This window comes from Elgaria multicarinata, chromosome 10 (genome assembly GCF_023053635.1).
Source record: "Elgaria multicarinata webbii isolate HBS135686 ecotype San Diego chromosome 10, rElgMul1.1.pri, whole genome shotgun sequence".
Classification (NCBI taxonomy): domain Eukaryota; kingdom Metazoa; phylum Chordata; class Lepidosauria; order Squamata; family Anguidae; genus Elgaria; species Elgaria multicarinata.
In genome coordinates, this window is record NC_086180.1 from 45,758,415 (window position 1) to 45,780,101 (window position 21,687).

Sequence of the window (21,687 nt, forward strand, 5' to 3'; positions counted from 1 at the left end):
AGGCTGAAACATCCGCGAGACAGGCGGAGATACAATCCTGAACATCAGAGAACAAATTTGGGATGAAAGATATAGTTGAGTATCGTCGGCATATAAATGGTATTGAAGGCCATAGGAATGAATAAGATTACCCAAGGATAACGTGTAAAGGGAAAACAACAACAATTAATCAATTACACTGCTTAAAGTGTGATGCAATAATTAAAATGTTTCTTATTTGCCCTCATGACAAATCTATAATGTGGACACCGCTCTTCATATTCTAAATAAATAAATTTTAATATGTCTAATGTAATTTTAACGCCAGATCTACTTACTTAGGCTATTAGCAAGGTTTTTCTTTTTAAATGATCATGCAAAAATAATATGTTACCCAGATCACCACTAATGCGCATCAGGTGTATACAGGAGCTAGCTTTTGTATTTGCACATTTGGTAGGTTGAGAAAGATCCCAACTCATATCCCTATTTTGTAAACAGGTTCCAAATCTGAATCGGAGACTCAAATTAGCCCAATTTGGGTCAATCTGGATCTTACCCAAAGCCACATGAACTTATACAGCAACAGCTGAAGCATTTTGGTATGTCTAGTATTAGCAGGGCTGGTTTGCCTCACATTTTCATTTATGTTAGGCAATTAACTTCACTGGAGGTATTCCCAATTTATACTGATAGCTACTGAGATATACTGGGACAAGAGCCAAACTTCACTATCATATTTTATGCAAGTCTCTGAGGTTCAGAATGGCAATCATGAGCTTCATTCTCCCCTCCCTCTACATTCTGCTTCATAAGTGAAAAAACTATTTTCCCCTTTCAAACATTACAAAGCTTTTATATATGTATAAAGTTTAAAAAACAAACAAACAAACAAACAAACAAACATGACCACGATAGCATAGGCCCAATTTTTGCATTTTCCTTTTCCAAAGGAAAGATCTAATTTGTTCTCACGGAAGTGGTACTTAGCTTTGGCAAATATTCTAGCTCCATAAAATCGTCCTCACTACTTCCTCCTCCCTGTCTGCACTATCCTTGATATTTCTGGATCCCACCCTCCTCCTTTATCACTGTAAAAAAACATATTGCAATTAGACCTGTATGTTTGTACCTCAAAGAAAATGGTTGAAATGTGCCTCACTCTGTGTTTAAGGACCTATGAAATAAGATGTCACGTTAGAAAGTTATCTAGGAACAATGCTTACCAAGGCCACAGCTAGACCTAAGGTTTATCATGGGATCATCCAGGGTTCGCCCCTGCCTGAGCACTGGATCCCCTGTGTGTCACCTAGATGAACAGGTTTAACCCCTGGATGATCCAGGGATAAACCTTAGGTCTAGCTATGGCCTAAGTTATTGTGTCTTCAAATCTAGTAGAACAGTTCTGACAAATCAGATGTGTTAGTTTTCATATCCAAGTGATTTGGAATAGTTTTCTCTTAGACAAATATTTTGAAATATCTCTTTTTGAAGATTTCGATTTGGATAAGTAGAGACTGGACTTATAACTTTGCCTGCTTTCTTATTTGTTCCTTGCTGTTCAAACAGCAGTTTACAACCAGCCATGCTCGCCAGATTGGAATATATAACTGTGGCTTCCAAATGGCACTCTGCCCACCTAACTCTTGCATTATGTATGGCATGGCTTTTTATCCTCCCTGAAGGAAGCCTTTAGAATGATAGAAACAGCTGGCAAGAGAAAACAGGAGCAACTACTCAGAGACAATCTGTAACCATCAGGTGAAGTATTTTTCTTTACAAAGTTAGCCATGCTTTGGTACTGCCTATGAATACTATTGCCAATTACATTTTACTCAGCACCTTAATCTATATTCACATTAACTTCGTGTCCTTATTTGCAGTGGATTATCATGGTACAGAAAATGATTGACAGCATTATACATACCTCTCTTATGCAAACTTGTAAGGAGAGCACTCGCCTCAATTGGTAAGGTAGTATAAACTGCATTATTAATCCACCAAATAACTGTTATCTTAGATATTAGTCAGTTTCCCCCTGGTTTTTATTTTCTTTGAAAGAGCAGGAGGGAAATTATGCTCTGCAAGGAAGCATCTGTGCAGAATACTGGAAATTGTTTTAATTGCTGATTCTGCTGTTTTATTTTTATAGTTTTAAAAACATATATTTACTGTTTTTATTGTTGCCATGTAGAAATTGTCAACATGAATGAATATTATGCCTTCCAAAGAAGACAAATATATATTATGCCTTGCTTATGAGATACCAACAGGCATCTGTCTGGCCACTGCTGGTAGTAAACTGCTGGAGCAGATGGAATCTTTGGTCTGATGCAGCAAGGTGGTTCTTATATTCTGGCTCAACAGAATGCAAGCTGTGACCCAGTTTGTTTTCTACATCAGAAGGTATGGGAAGACACAGAAATGAAGCCAGACTTTAAATAGCCACTTCCTTGATTGCTTGTGGTGAGCAAAAATTGCCTCCAGGTAACCAATCATGTAAGCTTTCATAAACTGGAAGAGTGTTGGCTTTACTTTTTATTCAGGTATTGATTCACCCCAAAACTGCTTCCCTCTGTTCACCCAGTCTCGGAACACTTTGGTTCATATGACATTTGGTTCCTGCATTTTGGTTCCTTACATTAGCTGAGATCATTTTGTGAAGTTTAGGCATATGGATGCCTTTAAATGTTCTGAGTCAGTAATAGTGAATACAACCACTGTGTCTCTCTCATCTTGTTGCTCCAACCCTTTCTGCTGTGAGGCAAAATAGCATGAAATGCACTGACAATAGCAAATATAGGAGAAAAGTAGACAAAGAAATAGATACATCAGAAATGGAAAACATAGATATGTGTGGGAGGGTAGCTTAACTAAAAGATGTTACAGACAAAAAACATCTGTGAAGATACTTTCTAGACTGAACTAAGCCATGGTTATTTAAGGTTACAATCCTATACCCACTTACCTGGGACTACGTCCCAATGAACTCACTGGGCCTGTTCAGACAACACACTAAGCCATAGTTAGGATGCTAACCCCTTTACAGCAAACTGTTAGTGAGCATATTTAAACCGTGATTATGTAGTCACCATGGTTAGGAATGGCTCACATGACATGCTAAGTCATGGATCACATGACACACTACGCCATAATGCTTAACCACCATGGCTTAGCATGTCATCTGAACAGGTTCAATGTGACTTATTTATAATGATTGCAAACAAGAATGGTAAGAGAAATTGGGAAGGGGGTAAGAACCCAGAGTGCTTTAGAAAAATACAGACTGAGGAGAAAGATAAAGATGGAATGGGTTGGGGCTGGTAAAGCTTGAACATTTTATTTGGTCTGCATTTGAAAGCAAACTAACACAATTTCCAATTCCTGAACTAATGTGTATATCTGCATGCAGCAATCCTTCCAATTTCACACTTATCAGGCTTTTGCAATGCAATTTTCTGATTTAAAAAGTACTAAAATATGTGCAAAATGCATATTGTATAATCAAATGGACATTCAAAAGTGTATTTTATAGTAAAATGTGTATAAAATGAGCATTTTATGGAGCAACGTATTAAAAATGCATACACATTTTTCTGTGGCTTTTTTAAATCCCCCCACCCCCTGTCTCTGGCAGCTTAATTTGGAAACAGGGTGGAAAGGGCTTAAGAATGAACATGTGCAAAACTGACACAGACTGAACACAGACTGATTCATCCATCCCTAGCTGGGGAAGGTGGCGTTTCTGAAGGACGGAAGTAGTTTGAGGAGTAGGGAAATAGAGCAGCTCAAAGAACGGACGGATGCCACAGAAAATAACAGGCAGGGTAGAGAGTCCTGACTAGGAAGAAAAGGAAGGAAGGTGTGATGGAACAGGAATGAGAAAAGATGAAATGTGAAACTCTGCAATGAAATAAATGAATTCACTCTATCTAAAACAGGGGTGGGCAGCTTGTTGCCCTCCATGTGTTTTGGCCTACAACTACCATCATCCATCACCATGGGCTATGCTGACTAGTGCTGATGGGATTTGTAGGCTAAAACATCTGGAGGCCCACAAGTCACCAACACTGATTTAAACTATTTAAATAGTTTTAGCCTTTGACATGCTGTATTTTAAAATTTTAGAAGGTTATTGGCTTTAACAGTTAAATCCACTGGTTAGAAAAATAATTTTATTTTGTAGGTTTATATGGCAGTTTTGAATTATTTATATTTAGTCTTGACTAACTGGTTCTCTTTCTTCGCCATTATATCTTAACATACTAATGTTGAGAATGGAATTGGGGATAGTGCAAACGTTATTTTTCGTTGAATACATTTACAGAAAGCAGTGTAATACTGTTCAATGTATGAATGCTATGTAAATACAAACATTGAATCATTTGGAATACAAAAAAGTGTATTTTTAATTTCATTTAAAACAAATACACATGTATGTGTCACATTAAAGGTAATTTATTTGATTTGCAACCTGCCTTTCTACCAAGAAAATGCCACTCAAGGTGGCTGACAATCATCGATAAATAAAAACTTGATTAAAACTGTAATAAAACAAATACATTAAAACATATTTAAAAACACAACAATAACAAAATAAAAATAGCACCCAACCAACAGGCCCATTTAGATGCCCTAGGCCTGCCTGAATAAAAATGTCTTTGCCTGACTGTGGAAGGATGGCAGAGAGGGAGTCAACCTAGCTTCCCTCAGCAGGGAGTTCCACAGCCTGGGAGCAACCGCTGAGAAGAACCTCTCTTGCGTTGCCACCAAACATACCTCTGAAAGTGGGAGTACTGAAAGAAGGGCCTCTCCTGAAGATCTTATTGTGGCATAAGCCACAAAGTGTGCTCTGTGCTACGAAAACATACATTCTAATAAACATATTTGTCATTAAGGTGTCATAGGAATCCATCAGTGTTGCTGCAACTGACTAACATGGTTGCTGCCCCTCTGGAGTAGTTAAAAAAAACCCAAAGGTCCACGTAATTGACAATTCTTAATTGTGTGCATGTAGCGATGCTTCTTTGAGGCAAATAATGTGATTTTATGGCTACTTACCCACTCTTCCTCATCATATTCTGAATGGTGAGGTATAGAATCCTGCCTCTTAATCTGGGATGGATGATCCTGATTTGGCTGAGTGCCACTCTCCTCAGCACTATTCCTTGGCACAGTTGGTTTTTTCAGGACACAACCTGGGCGGGCTGTGTATAGAGCTAAAAGGGCACTTCTGATCAGCTGATCCTTAAATGCATGCACAAATAACTCTGTCTAGAAATAAAATGAGTGTGAAGTTAGCAAAATGCAAGAAATGTCCATATAATTTACTGTATAACCAGAAGTTGCCATCATGGCCTCAAAGAGTAGGGAATAACATATATTATGTTACCTATTTTTACACACCTGAACTTCTATTAGTGTAAGAGTACTATAAGCTTTTAAGCCTGCAATCCTATATTCATAACAGGGAGTAAATCCCATTGAATTTACTGGGGCCTACTTCTGAGTAGACATGCAAAGGATTGTGCTGTATGTTACACAGAACCTTTAATCATGCAGAATGGAAAGGTATTTAAATCTCTGATATTCAGAGAGCTTGATTACTAAAAGCAAAACCCCTTTGTTTTCTGTGTTTTGCATTCCACTCAGTGCTTTTTGAGAAGGAAGGGGAATATATTTTAATAACTAAATATATGAAAAAACAAACAAATGACCATAAAGATTTTTATTTTGGTTGCTTCCGGCTAATGCATGTTATCTATTAAATGTAATTTTAGTGAATTTGCTGCTATCTAAATGCAGATGCTTTCAGAGCTGTAATGAATTAATGAGAAAATACATTGACTATGGACACAGTCATCCTACAGAATTATGGTTCCAAAATGCACCTGATAGAAGAGACTGTCCAGAGTATCCCAAATTAGTTAAGAAGGTGATATTAGAAATAAACATAGTAAATGTTCACAAAGGGAACTAGCACTTGTGCTTCTCTGTCCTCTCCGAAGAGCAGTAGGTCAAAAGCAGGTTAAATTTTAAAACAGCGAATGCCAGTTTCCCACTGCTATAGAACAGGGATGTGTAAATCAGCAAGAATTAAGCTTGCCAAAGTTTTCGAAATCCCATCTAGAAGCTTGTTCCAACTCAAGTCCATATCAGATTGTGAGCTTTGTTTTTTCTTTTTGCATGAAAAGCCATGCATCTTCTCATGTGTATTTTTTTCCAAATGTATGCATCAATTATGCACATCTTTGAAATGCATGCATTCTTCTCCCTTTGAGTAAAGCATAATTGCGCATATTTTTCTAACGGACGCATTTTTCATGCACATTTTTCAAATGGACACATGCTGTCGAACACATTTTTGGGGGTCTGCAAATCACATTGCATGCTTGGGAATGTATGGATTTTGACCGAAGATGGCATCTGAGTTCGTGTTTAGTCTGGAAGGTGTGAACTTGGTAAATCTTAATCAAAAGCAAACTGAAACAAATTTTTCATATATCTCTTCAATAGCAGCAAAAATCAATCCAATTTTCATTTATTTTGAAGAAAACACACATGGGATGTACTTAACAATAAGGGATTCTTACATAAAAATGTAAGATTCTGGCTCAGTTCTGACAACACGTTTCTCAACAGTGTTTTTAGAACTCCACAGTGAAGTTTTTTAAACCATCATTGAGAAATGTGCTGTCTGGAGAAAAAGCTCCACACCACAGTGGAGGGTTTTTTTAAAGAAAACATTCCATGCTGAATATCCACACTATGCAGAGGAGAGTTCCTGAACAACTGTTATGTTGTGTGGCAGGCTCCGTAGAGTTTTCCGTTGCGTTGCACGGACTTTTCCCACTAGCTACAGAGTTCCCTGGCAAGAGCAGTGAAAGGAGTGAGTGCCGCTCTTTCTTACCTGCTCTAGGAGAGCTGCCAGGATTTTTTTTTGCAGCAATGGCTGATGGGATACCATCAGGAGGACTGGGGGAGGAGAGAGGGCTGAGGAACTGTCAATCAAACATCATGTTGCCTTTTACTCAACTCCATGAAGGCCCACAGTAATACAATGGAGTTTTCCCACTGCATAGAGAAACATGTTGTCTGAACTGAGCCTTTATCATGCCTCAAAAATAATATTTAGTTTTGGTCAGCTGCTAGTTTTGCAGCCAACATGTAATATATATATAAAAAGCAAGAATAACATGTTTTTGCTAATTTATAGGAAGGTACTTACTGTTATTCTCCTGTTTTAAATTCTGCACAAATGCTTGACAACAATAAAAAAGGAACAGAAAAAGAGTGTCCTTTTCCTATCGCTAAGTCCTAAAGCTTGTAACCACCAGAATAATTTAATATTTCCTCTTACAAAGGAAGCCAGTTTATGCAGACAGAGGTAATAGCTGGGGATTTGGTAGTTCTAGTTGCCACTGCCGGGACTATTTTTGAATCTTACCGTTTCTGAAAGCATCTTTAAGGAATTCTTCAAGCTGTCTGGCAAATGCTGCCTTGCAGAATTAAGCAGCAGGTCTGCATGGCTTGATATGAGAGGCTGCAGATGATTGATGTTACTAAGAACTTCTTTTGCCTTGGCTGTGTTTTCAGGTGAATAGTAAATACATTGGTACCCAGTACTGTAGAATAATAAATGCAGAGACAAAATATTTTTTATATATAAATTTAAAAGCTGTTTCCACACTTAAGGGACAGATGGCTAATCGTAATTCTGTATGCGAAGGCTCTCACCAACTTGATAATTAGTATGGAAAGGTATTCTAAAGTTTACTATAACACACCTATGGCTATTATTTTAAACCCAACTTGCTGAAGACAAGAAAACAGACCTTGCTGGAACAGAGAAATGGTAACCTTTTCTTTGATGAACACTCCAGGCAGCGCTGCTGAAACTAATTACTCCCTGAAGGTCTTTGAATGAACTGTTGTATGTGCACCATGAAAAAAGCTAAAACTACCAGATATCTTCCTATTCATTACTATTTCGAAGAAAAAAGAGTTTGGATAGTCACCAATGACACAATCGGCAATTTATAATAGGTTTGTATAAAATTCTGATCTCTACCATTATTCTATCTAACCAGTTTATTACCATTCATTTAAGTGCTCTTAGGAGAATCATTACTGATTAAACAGTCATAATATGTTTTGATCAGCACCACTGTTGCATCTATGAAATGTTGCAATGATGCTGGTGTTGTTGTTCTAGAATATCAACAAATGAACAGCTCTATGACCTGAGGAGGTTACAATCTAAAAATCAACACAAGAGGGCAATACAAAGAGGAGGAGGAGGAGGAGATTAAGATATACAGGGGGAAAATTATTATTATTATTATTATTTATTTATATAGCACCATCAATGTACATGGTGCTGTACAGATAACACAGTAAATAGCAAGACCCTGCCACATAGGCTTACAATCTAATAAGTGTGCTCGAATTCAATGACAGGTTATTTAGGCTTAATTTCAATAGAGAAGCTAGTGCAAAGTAACTGAGAGCCATCAAGAAGATCACATGGCTAATTTTGGAAAGCAAATGAAGGAAAAATTGAGGAAAATATATTATCAGCCATTACAAACAGAGATATAACCAACTGTCTTTGTTTCGCTGAGAAAAGCAATAAGTCTCTCAAACCTCTTGGATTGATGAGAAATATTTAGTATTGGTCATACAAGTGAATTAAGGCAACCAGGACAGAACTAATTCGTTTGTGACTGTCCAGTACTTGCTAAAGCACACAGTGCTGAAAAAGTCTAATTTATTGGAAAACAAAGAAGAGATATGGGAAGAAGGAGACAATTCTGAATTAAGTTGAGAAAGTAATCAACAAGAATGTTGCATGGAAGTACAAGAAACACCCTCCCCAATTCTAATTTCACAGTTTTGTAATCTTGGAGCTAAAGCAACGACCTGAGGTGAAAACTTGTCTTGTGGTGTTTAGTATTATCTCTCTCACTCTTTCTGTTCACCTTTTCACAGCTTTTCTGTACACATCTGCACACGACTGCTGTATAATAAAACCTTCCAGAACACAAATGTTTCGGGAATGTAACTCAAATGGTGTGCTAGGGGAGAAAAAGCCTGACTCTGGCCTTAGCTAGACCTAAGATTTATCCCAGGATTGTCCCGGGGTCATCCCTGTTCATGTAAATGACACACAGGATATCCCGGGAGCAGGCAGGGACGACCCCAGGACAATCCCGGGATAAACCTTAGGTCTAGCTAAGGCCTCTGTTTCAGCCTAATGTCAGTCAAATGGAGCCTGTTCCTACTAGCATGATAACCAAAAGACAAACCAGCCAAATGTGCCCAAAATTTGGATTATTTAGTCTGGACAGTGGAGTGCCCTTGTAGGGTACTCAGGGAGGAACAGAGACTAGTCAGAAACAATGAAAGAATACTAAAACAGAATTAATTGGTTAATCCAACCATAAAGTCTTCTTGTGTTTTGTATTTGTGTTTTTAGATTGTTAGTTGTTTTTATTCTCTTCATGGTTTTAATTTTTGTGAACTGCCCAGAGAGCTTCGGCTATTGGGCCGTATAAAAATGTAACAAATAAATAAATAAATAAATAAATTGGCCAAATAGGCCTTAATATAGAGCCTTCAGAATGTTAACATCTATTTTTAGATATGTTGAAGATTCTTGAAAAAACAACAATGCTGAATTTTTTGAAAACAGATAGACCCTGTTCAGACGACATGTTAAGCCACAGCGGTAAAGCATTTTGTGCTAAACATTATGGCTTGGAGTGTCATGTGAACCATTCCTAACCATGGTGGACACATAATTACAGTTTAAACAAGCTCACTAACCATCTGCTGCAAAAGGGATAGTGGCCTAACCATGGCTTAGTGTGTTGTCTGAACAGGCCCACTCCGTTATTACATGCATATTTTTTCTCTTTCTCTCTCCTTCCTGCCCCACCGTTACTACATATGAAATCTGATAGAAGGATTGGGCATTCAAGATCATTATGAAAGTAATTTCTTTTATCACCTTTTGGTAACAGAATTTCAGCTGCTAATCTTCACAAAGAGAAGCACTGAATAAATACAGGAGGTTCTGAATAAACCTGATGAACAATATATTCATTGAAACAGACACCAGTGAGATAGTTGAATGCACAGTTAGTTATATAACTAAGAAAAAAACATACACTTGAAGGAAGGGATAATAGTGTGGTTCCTCATTGTAATTTTAGTCACACTGTATAAAAATCCCCTTGATACGCAGTGTGTGTGTGTTTATGTATTCACAGAGTCTATAATTATGTCTTCTGGGTTAAAGTGTTTCTTTCCCCCTTTTGGAGTCTAATACGTCAGTTAATCTAATTAATTTGTCATTAATCCAATGTATGCGTACAATTTAAATAACTGTATTGGTTGTTAGATTACTTTTAATTTAGTGCTGAGTTTTGATTTAAGTGTTACATTAGAACATTCAAAATACAGACTACATAACTTGCAATATATTTTGACTAAATGTTATAGTGTTACTGAGTAACCTTCCACATACAAATTCCTTAATATATTAAGAACTGAAGTTAAATGCCTGGTGTTTAATGATAACATGCTGTAATTCCATTCCTGCTGTTAAGTGAGCAATTTTTGTAAATTGAGTTAAAAGTGTTACCATCTGGTCCTGGATAAAGTTTCTTACAATCATTATTGGTGTTACACAACCCAGGAATGAATTAGGCTTCATATAGAAAAGACAAAATCCCCTCTAGGATATGAATATGCACATCATGTAATGCCTTATTCATTAACCCTCACCTCTTCCTCCTCCTCTCAAGTACACAACACGTAGTATGACTTGGGATGGGATAAGAACAATTCAGGAGTGGTTATCAAGTAAATGGTTGGCGGAGAGGCAGAGTAGTGAAGGGAAAACGGGCAGATCAGCATTCTCCTGACAGGGGCAAGGAAAAGGATTGCACCCTTGACTGTGATAGGGCAGTCGGGTTTCTCACATGCACAATCCAAAGGGATTTCCCAACTAGTTCAGGGCTAGAGTGGAAAGCAGAATGCAGATATTTAGGGTGTTGGGAAGGTTTGATGGGGCAATGGGATATAGTGCTTCCAGTGATAAGGCCAAGGGGTATTTTAGGGGTTATACAACACATTTTCAGTTCGAGATTCTTTTATCTGCATATTATCTAGAATGTTTTCCAAACTCCTTGCTCAAACGTGTTGAAAAGGAAACGTCATATACTCATCATCATCTTTCTAGAACTGTTAATGTGCAAAACACATTAAAATTGGAGCTGTAAACCAACTAAAGGATTTTTAGTTGGTTATCTACCTTTTTACCAATTAATTGATTACAATTAAATAAATGCATTTCACAGATAAAATCAATATAGATGCCTTTTTTGAGATATTGAAGGAAGTCTGCAATAACAATGTCACAAAAAACCAATACCTGTGGGCCTGGTTCAGTTCTACATTCCTGGCTAAGTAAACCACACTTTAGCTAGCCAGGAAAGAGTCCCAGCCTCTTGCGCTTTTCCCGTCCCTGCTTCCTCTCTCCTCTGTCTTCACTGGTGCACTGATCCTAGTTAGCTTAAATTTTACTTCCCTGTTACATGTGAAATGGGGAACTGAGGTTTAATGTCCATTTAGCTTTTTCTAATCTGCCCAGAGAACACTTGTTATTGGAAGGATTAAAAATATAATTAAAAATACACTAGCAAGGATCTTAAACCAGAATCTGAACTAGGATGAGGACAAGGTTGGTGGGGAGTGTGCAGACTGATGATTAGAGCTGTGCAAGCAGGCGGCTGCAGTACACATGAGGACCCCTTCAGGGACTGGAGTATCCTGGATCATGTCAGTGAGTGGGCGATCACAGCGGCGGGCAGCTGATCGTGGCGGTGAGAGAGCGATCACGCTTGCGAGTGGGTAATTACAGAGGCAGCAGTGGGGAGGACAGGAGTGTCTACCGTCCCTGGGCTCTGGTAGGTTCAGTCCTCCCAGGCAGTGCTTGATGGGAGTTTTATATATATATATATATATATATATATATATATATATATATATATATATTTCTACAATACTTAAACATACACCAATACCATTAAAACAAAAACAACATACTACATAACTGTTGAATAACATCAATATCATTTCTATATAACATAATCAAACTTAACATATAAGTGCACCCCCCACCTCGGGATCTCATTCTTGATTCCAAAATCTCATACTTTCTTCTGCTGGTGGTTCCCCACTTCCCTTAGAAAACACAAATATTAGGAACTGTTTCCAAATTCCTTCAAAATCATTTGTTTTAGCTATACCTCTTCTCAATTTAATATTACATGTCAATTTATCATTAATAGCTATATCCCATACTTCTTTGTACCATTCTTCAATACAACAATCTCCTTGAATCTTCCAGTTCCTAGCTACAATCAATCTTGCTGCAGTCAGCAAATTCGTTATCAATTCCTTAATTTCTTTTTTACATTTAAAATCTTCAAATAGTGACAGTAATGCAACTTTTGCCTGATGGGAGTTGTGGGCTGTTTCTTCTTCACAGAGGCCTAGGGGTGTGCATTAAAATGGCGGTTCCATCATACGATGGCAGATCCGTCATGAAAAGGCTGTTGTGATTCAGATTTTCAAATCTGAGGCCTGAGACTTGCACAGCACTACTCATTACTGGCTTGCTGAATCACAGCTTAGGTAATATGGAATATGGGTTTATAAGAGACCACTGTTAAAAGGAAAGTTCCCCTTAATATTTCCTTTCATTTCCTACTACTGTAACATATCAAAATGATTTTGAAAAAATAAACCATTGTGCCTTAAAGTCCCACCGGCTGAGCTTTGCCTTCCTTGATTAAAAGCCTACCTTGAATTTCATTTCATTTCATTTCTCTGCAGCCAAATAGCCAAAGCTCTCTGGCAGTTCACAAACATTACAATCCAAAGTACAACATAATGAAAACATAATATAAAATCTTTGACGTGCAAAATTTGAAAACAGTTGAAAACAGCTTAAAACTGTTACCTAAATACTGGGACTCAATATAACAACTGACATAAAAAAAAACCCATCATATGCCATCAAATGCCAGGGAGTACAGGAAAGTCTTAACCTGGTGCCAAAAAGATATTGGTGCCAGGCAGACCTCAGTGGTGAGAGAATGGTCTACCACGAAACCAAATTAAGGGCACAATCCTATGATATTTACCTGGGAAAAATCCTACCACTCCGAGCATGCCTCAGGGATGCTGGTAACTGCAGGACCTTTTTCCATTTAAACATGCATAGGGTTGCACCTTAAGTGACTAAATCCTTATTTAGATTAACTTTGAACTTTAATCAATTACACTGATTAAAGTGTGAAGCAGTAATTAAAATATTTCTCATTTGCCCTCTTGGTAAATCTGTAATGTGAATATAGTTTGTCACATTCTAAATAAATACATTTAAAAAAAGAGGAAGTGGTGTTCTGGTGACTTATGAAGCACACTTTCAGTGACTTGCCTAAGACAGAGTAGGAATGGGGCTTGAAGCCAAGTGAATGTTCAACGCTCTGTCCACTTGCTTTGTCCTTCAATTTTGTAATAAGTCTTCAGGGATAGTTTTGATTTCCTTGAGGATTTGTAATGGAGCATTAAAAACTTTATAATGACAACCCTGTGTGTTTTTGCTTTAACACATCTCATCTGATTCGCTTTTGAATGAGAGGGAAAAATCTTTGGTGTATTCTGAAAATGATTTATGGACATTTTAAGCACTGAAACGCTGCATTAATTTAACTTACAGCCCATCAACTACATGTTGCTGCACAGTGTGGTCTTATAATAATCTAGGCTGCCATCCACTTTAGTTGAAAAGACGAATCTTCCCATTTACGAGAAGATGAAATATCCTATATGTAAGCACTGCAGAACAAATTAAGACCAAGCCTGGACAGTTTACTGTGTATTGTTTGTGTACATTTTTGAAGGCTGTTGCCAACAAAACCTCATGTCGTAATAAATCAGTTTTCTTCCAGGTACTCTACGTATCCCTTGAAAAAAATGAAAACACCACCACCAAGGGATAGAATAGTTGGTATAGTAAAGATGTCTCTTTTTCAAAACCAGGAAATTCAATGATCATGTGAAGTTTCTAAATATTTTAAATAAAGCAGATTAGATGGTATCATTTAATGAACCAACCTCTGGTGGCAAAACTTTCATTTAGAATGGCCAAATTGGCATTATGAGAATACGGAGGCAAGATTTGGGGTTTGTGTGTGTTCTCCCCTTCCATGACTGGGTTTGGATGAGACGATAAGCAACAGTAGGTTAAATAATCAGCAATGAGTTAAATAGTCAACCATTGGTTATTGGGTTGTCTGTCAGGACTTTTTCATTTGGTTATTTGGAGAAAATTGCCAATACAAATAACCAACGCTGTACAGAGTTGATTATTTGAACAACCGTTGGTTATCATGCCATGTGTCAGACACCGTTGACTATTTTGTCACACACAGTTGGTTACTTTTGGCAACTACAGAGTCCCCTGGCAAAAGCAACCAAAATGGCAGCTGTTGCTCTAGTCCAGTTAGCAGAACTCACAATGGCTGATGGGATACCAACAGGAGGAGAAGGGGGGAGGAAGGGAGTTGTGTCAATCAAACACACCGTTGAGTAATAGTCAACTTGATGCTGGCCTTAATCCACACCACAATTGATTATAATCATGTCGGGTGTGGAGTACCCCCTCAATAATCAATCATGGAATTGACTATTATCCCATCATTGGCTACTGTGTTGTCTGAATGCAGCCTTTGCCTTGATTAATTCCTAATCCTTATTTGCAGCAATCCATAGTTTGTCTGTTTGGATGAAATGGCAAATAAGGTTTGGAAATTACTAACTGAGCCATATGATGGGAAGAAGACGTTACCAGCCTGAAGTTCATGCCTACTCATTCATATAATATCAATCCATGGTTTGGAGTTTCATCCGAACAGCCTCATAGAAACTTATCTACCTGCCACTCATATTCTCCAGTTCCAGAATATAACTAAATGTAACTGGCTTATAGAGAGTGCACAGGCAAAGGGAACAAACCCACCTTTAAGTAGAAGTAGTAGCTACTCTTCACTCACATTTTGACTTCAAGTTTTGATTTTAATTAAATGTATGGGATTACATTTAAGGGGGGAAAACAGTATCAGTTCCATTAAAGAGGCAGGAAAGAATTAATTATGGGAGCCATACAAAGCTTAAAGTATTTTTAAAATGCTGAGAGATATTTTACTAATGTCTTAATATTCATACTGGAGACAAAAAGATGCAAGAATACATATTACTTGATACATTTTGAGCTTTTTCATTGTATAATAACATGTCTCTATTTAATATTCATAAAAGATACTTTAAAAAGAGAGCATCTGTTATGACACCAGGGTCTAAAAGGTTTGAGAGACCTCCACAGATTATCAGAGAAGGTAATCTCCTCTGCCATATCTCTTTAGAAACTCAGTTCAGTTAGTGTTCAGGGAACAACTGCTACTTTTTAATCTATTTACATTATATTCTGCCTGATATCTCAAGACGTTGCTTCTTCCGGCAACCCAAGCCTCAGAGAGGTACTCCCAATGTAAACCAGAAACATTTAAATTGTAAAAGTTGGCTGAGAAAAATGCTAAGTGACCTCAAAGCATCTTTGGGCTGCTAGATAAACACGTACATGTAAAGATAAAGTTGTCATGCCCATGTTAGAATAATCTTCTTCTTTTAGAGCTAAAGAGGCCTTTGGAACCATCTCTGTTTGGTTCCACAATTCAGGCAGAATATTAATGCATGCGTATTTCTTTTAGGTTGTTTTGTCTCTCCCTAAAGAAAAACTTGTGAAGAGAAAAGTAACGTAGATTAAAAAAGAAACCTCAGGATTTGGTCTACAGAGAGTTTCCCTTGTGCTGTTTCACCAATGGGAGAAGATAGGAAGGAAAAGAAGAAGACAAAGACAAGCAGAAAGAACTACCTACTTGCCATTAAGCAGATTGAAGAGAGTGAAAGATTTAGAACTTCACAGATTCATGAAATTTTAATTCTTATATCTGTTATCACTAGAAACCTGGTTGCAACCACACTGCCTCATTTACGGAATTTTATAGGTCAAATTGTTTTTCATGTGTTTTCCCACCACTTCCTCCATCTTTTCTTTACCAGAAAGAAAGAAAGAAAGGAAGGAAGGAAGGAAGGAAGGAAGGAGGGTGGGGGAGATGGAAAAGTTTCACATGCTTTTTGAGTGTTAGTGCTAGGAGTCTCCTGTCTGGAAGGGCCCTTGGTATAATAAATCCTTTGCATTGTTCTGCATTTCACATTCTATTACATTTCAGGCATTATATGTTATGTGGTGAATTTCCCCCAACATATAGTTTGAAAAAAAATAATTTCCAGGCAGTTATGTATTTATTTGATTTGTACCTTGCCTTTCTACCAAGGAAATGGCACTCAAGGTGGCATCAACAATCATTTATTACAGCGTATTCACTAATAAATGGTTAGAATCTATATTCTGAAAAGATTTTGTATTCAGGTACTGCAATTGTGCTCTGAAGTATCATTAGTGGTACAATTGCCTTTTAAATTGTTTTTAGGAGTGTTGTTTTTAATGCTTTTGTTTTTATGATGCTGTTGCTGTTTTTATTATTGTGATCTGTTGTACTCTGCCCTGGTAGTTACTACGAAGAGGCAGTATAAAAATACAAACAAGAAAAATAAATAAATAAATAAAAAGAAATATCAGCAAAGTTAAGAAGATGTGTCCTGACACCTTTTCTAGGAGAAGAGAGAGTGAGACCAGTCCTAACTCCAAGGGGAGTGCATTCAATGAGGGAGCAACACAAGAGAAGGCCCTCTCATGCGTGCCCATCAAGCAGGTCTCTGCATTTAGTGTTATCCTCAGAGGGTCTCTCCTACCTCTCTTAATAACTGGACAGGTTCATAAGACAAACTGAAGCTGAATCCAGACAAGATGGAGGTGCTTACTGTCAAATGCCCTAACCTGGGTTTGGAGGTGTGTCAACCAGTTCTGGATGGGGTTACACTCCCCCTGAAAGACTGCATTCGCAGTTTTGGGGTGCTCCTGGATCCGTCGCTCCAAATGACAGCCCAAATAGATGCAATGACCAGGAATGGCTACTATCAGCTTCGGCTGATATGCCAGCTGTGCCCCTCCCTATAGTTGGAAGACCTAAGGACGGTAGTGCACGCGCTAGTAACTTTGAGGCTCGACTTCTGCAATGCACTGTACATAGGACTACCTTTGTAACTAGTTCGGAAATTTCAACTAGTTCAAAATATGGCAGCCAGGTTGGTCACTGGTACACCTAGGGGTGACCATATTACACCAATTTTAAAATCACTTCACTGGCTGCCAATTACTTTCCAGGTGAAGTATAAAGTGTTGGTTATTACCTTTAAAGCCCTACATGGTTTGGGTCCAGGTTACCTGTGGGATCGCCTTCTCCCGTACAATCCACCCCACAAACTCAAATCCTCTGGGAAGAATTTACTTCAGTCAGTGAAAACTAGGTTGACAACCGTTACCCAGAGGACCTTCTCTTCTGCTGCTCCCAGACTGTGGAATGGCCTGCCGGGAGAGATCCGCCAACTCAACAGTCTTTCTGAATTTAAAAAAGCTATAAAGACTGATCTCTTCTCGCAGGCCTACCCTGTTGAATTTTAAAATGCCTGGTTGTTATTTTAATAATGTAGTAGTTTTATATATTTTTAATCAGTTTTATATATTTTATAGTATTTTATATTATTATGAGACAGGTAGTCTTTTAGACTGACAGGCCCTAAGCCATTTAGGTCTTTAAATGTTAAAACCAACACCTTTAATTGAACCCAGAAAACAACCGGCAATCAGTGCAGACCTTTCAAAATTGCAGTAAAATGATCCCAGTTCTGTGCATCAGTTACCAGCCTAGCTGCTGCATTCTGAAGCTACCAACTATAGCTTCAAGACACTCTTCAAAGGTAGCCCCACACAGAGTGCATAGCCTAAACATGATGCAACTAATGCATGGATAACTGTTGCCAAGTCATACAGACTCAGGTCACAGTTGGCTCACTAAACTTAATTGCACAACGTAAATGTACAATGGGTGGCCTCTACATTAGTCAGAGCCGAATCTGTCTATTTTCTGAATTTCTGTATCAGGGTCTGAAGCGAGTCTTGTGATTGGTGCACACTCCTAACGTTCACCATGATCAAAAGTTACGTACACAGAGTTTGGCAGAAGCTTCTCTGTTCACTACAAAGTGATCCCCTCTACAAGTAAAGTACATAGCCAGTCCTCAGTTCTAGCAAGCTGTGTTCTCAGAGGCAGACTACATACATAGCGTATAACTGAGGCTTATCTTATTTTTACTTTTATGTACACACACATGGCCCCAATTCAGATGAGGTATATAATGCTCTGGGAGGGTTAAAGGATTCCCCTCCTGCTCCCCCCCTGATATCTCCCACCCCACAAGGGGGTTAAAAAAGAGAAAAGTCCCCATTGAAAACACATATGGTCTTTCCATTGATATTTAGCAACAGATACCATATGCACACATTGTGTATTAGTTTAGCATTACTTATAAAAGCACAAGTGTTGCTGGCATTATTAAATTCAATGCAAGAGTGTTTAGGCAATATTATGATACAAAATTAAACAACATGGTAATATAATAAAGTTGATTTCATTGTGAGTTACTAGTAATACACTTACTTTCGTCTTTCTGCCTCAAATTTATTCAATAGTTTCTGAAGACCACCATTTTTAAATCCCTGAAAATGTGCTGCAGGGGCTCCTACTGTGATGACATCATAAAGAACATCTGCAATAGGAATAGACAAATATTGACATTTGTATACAAGCATAAAGAAAAGAGGCTTCACTGTTTTTATACTGTTTTTTACATTTTTGATGGTTTTTAAATTTTGTATACTTTTAATGTTTACCATTTTAAATTGTTGTAAACCGCCCAGAGAGCTTCGGCTGTGGGGCGGTATATAAATGTAATAAAATAAATAAATAAATAAATAAATTCTTATAATAGTAATTATAATGAAACACACGTCTCTCATTACAGCACATTACAATAAGGTTAAAAGGTGTACCTTAAATACATTTTAGCATTGCATTCCTGAATATATGTCCAGCACATTATACAGCCCTCCGTCAAATTAAACCAATCTCACCTATCAACTGACAGACTTAGGCCTTAGCTAGACCTAAGGTTTATCCTGGGATCATCCCGGGGTCATCCCTGTTCATGTAAATGAACAGGGGATCCCGGGAGCAGGCAGGGACAACCCTGGGACGATCCCAGGATAAACCTTAGGTCTAGCTAAGGCCTTAGAAGGCATAGACTCTCAAGACTATGTGAACAACCCACATGACATAGCTTAATCACAGGAGTGGTGTGCGAACCCGCCCACAGAATCTGTCAGTTGGAGGGGGGAAATGGATGGGAAAGGCAGCAGGGGATGAGAGGGAATTGGGCTGGTGAAATCTGGCAACTTTTAGTATGTATCCTGGAGAGGGAGATTGAGGGGGAGATGTGTGCCATGAGGTTAAAAACGCCTGCCATGCACTACATAGGAATGGTTCAGTCTCCAGAACTACATCTCTCCTAGTCCCATTATATAGCTATAAAATGCTCAAGTGTGGAACTGGCAACATTCTAGTGCTATGCAACACAGTGGGAGAAGGCCTTAAGGTAGGGGGGAAGGTATCTTTTATTCCTTCCCCACTCACACAAGAGGCCTCAACATCATGACAAGACTCTTGTTCCAAGTTGGCTGGATCCCTGAGTAGGAGTGCTCATCTTAGGGAGTGGGACTGCAACATTGTGTTGCAGGTCCCACTTGTTAGTCTCCTTTCCCATCCAGAATGTGATGCCATCAACCTTCTTCCTCCCTCCACTCTTTAATATCATAATACATGTAGAAATCCAGATAATTTTAGTATACAGTCCTTGGAATTCCTTCTTCTCATAAATATTGACATATATGTATCTGTGTAACGTATGTTCTTCAGCAGACATCTGAGTTATGTTGGCTTAATTACTGTGTTCTTTACTCAAAAGCAGCTTTCCCCAAGCTGATGCCCTCCAGATGTTTTAGACTACAACTCCCATATTTCCTGACTACAACCCATACTAGCTGGGGCTGATGGGAGGTGGAGTCCAAAATAGATGGAGGACCCCAGAAATTTATGTTTCAAGACTTCCTTAAAATGTTAAAATTAAGAAATGTTTTAAACAAAACACTGTACTGATATATTTTTAAGTATTATGCCACCCAGTACCTGCTCTACCAGAAACTATGACTGAACAAATAATAACTGAAGAAGCTTAAGAAGGCACAGTGAGATATTCAAATACAGCCAACTGGATACTGACCAATTTTGCATACTTATCTGGGTATGTTTGAGTACATTCAAACTTAACAATGAACCCTAGTTTTCTATATTTACTAAAGTGCTGCTTCTCAGACCATGTGCTTCACTTACAGGGATGTGCCCACAAATCCCTTCTGGAAAATCATAATAAGTGGTGGATATGTGCTGGATGCACCTATGAGCTCAATACTGGTATATGCAGAACCAGATTCTTTGCGTCCCAATGACTGACTCAGTCAGAAATTGGTAGAAACACATTGTATGTTGCCATTTTATTCATGAGAGTACATCCAGGAGTAAAAATTGTCATATGGTGAGGAAGCCTAAAACACCGTACAAACTGACCATTGCACTTCAATTTAATCTAAAGAGAACTTCCTTCGATATTTTTGCTGTCCAACTGAAATACAATTACAGCCCTGCAGCAAAAGATGTTCTATGTCATTGAGTGCTGATGGATAGGTAACTGAAAACAGGATAATGCTCTATCATGTGGTCAGCGTACGTAAACATTATGGAAGAACAAGGTAACACTCAACAGGAGAACACCATTTTTGGTGGTATCACTGTGGTGGGAATGTGACATCTTTTCCTGTTTGGAATTAAACAAAGGTCATCCTTAATTAATTTTAGAACTTGTGATAGTAAATAAGGAAAAGGCAACCTCTTAGCTCTATTAAATTGAAGGTTTTCATTGCTTTATAGGTCAAAGTCGGCACTCTAGATTCCTCAAATTATAGCCTGCTATATTATTGGTGCAACGTGCTCCTCATAACCCATCTGTGATGCCTAATTGCTATCATCTCCATTAGTATTAATGAATGCCAACATCTTTCTAGCCATAATGAATTCTAATTCTGATAAACTGAGACTGGCATGCCCTTATCCCAGTCTGACCCTCCAGGGTTCTCTAGATGGCCCAAGCCTTTCCCTGGGTTCCACCCTTGTCTCTGCATCACCAATTGTTTGGTGGTCTCCTGCTTCCTCACCCCTGACTTCAGGACTGGGGCCATAACACAGACCTGTTTCCTGACGATCACATAAAGAGGACTATGAAAAATGTCATAGTTGCTACATATTTTTCTCAAGATGTAACTTATTTGTTTTCATTTAGAAAGTGCCACATTTAAACAGATTTCAATTCCCTTAGTCTAAATAACAATCCTTTCTTCTTTTTAAAAAATATTCTGGTGATAAATGTCTCTATAAGCAGAAACATTGTACAAATGATTAAGAGTTAATGGACTGTATCTTAGCGGTATGGGTGGGATTCAAA

The 21,687-nt window shown here is 38.1% G+C and overlaps 2 protein-coding genes across 2 annotated transcripts in view; one reads left to right on the forward strand and one right to left on the reverse strand.

Moving 5' to 3' along the window:
- SCOC (short coiled-coil protein) overlaps positions 1 to 21,687 on the forward strand; it is a 652,090-nt gene that overhangs the window by 613,840 nt on the left and 16,563 nt on the right. The gene's annotated exons all lie outside the window — the stretch shown is intronic.
- The window catches only part of INPP4B (inositol polyphosphate-4-phosphatase type II B), a 257,893-nt gene that overhangs the window by 62,476 nt on the left and 173,730 nt on the right, over positions 1 to 21,687 (reverse strand). Inside the window, exons 15-17 of the mRNA XM_063136347.1 lie at positions 18,735 to 18,843; positions 7,427 to 7,604; positions 5,041 to 5,253 (exon numbers count right to left, since the gene is read on the reverse strand). Coding sequence (XP_062992417.1) covers positions 5,041 to 5,253; positions 7,427 to 7,604; positions 18,735 to 18,843 — 500 coding nt within the window. The remainder of the gene's footprint in view (positions 1 to 5,040; positions 5,254 to 7,426; positions 7,605 to 18,734; positions 18,844 to 21,687) is intronic.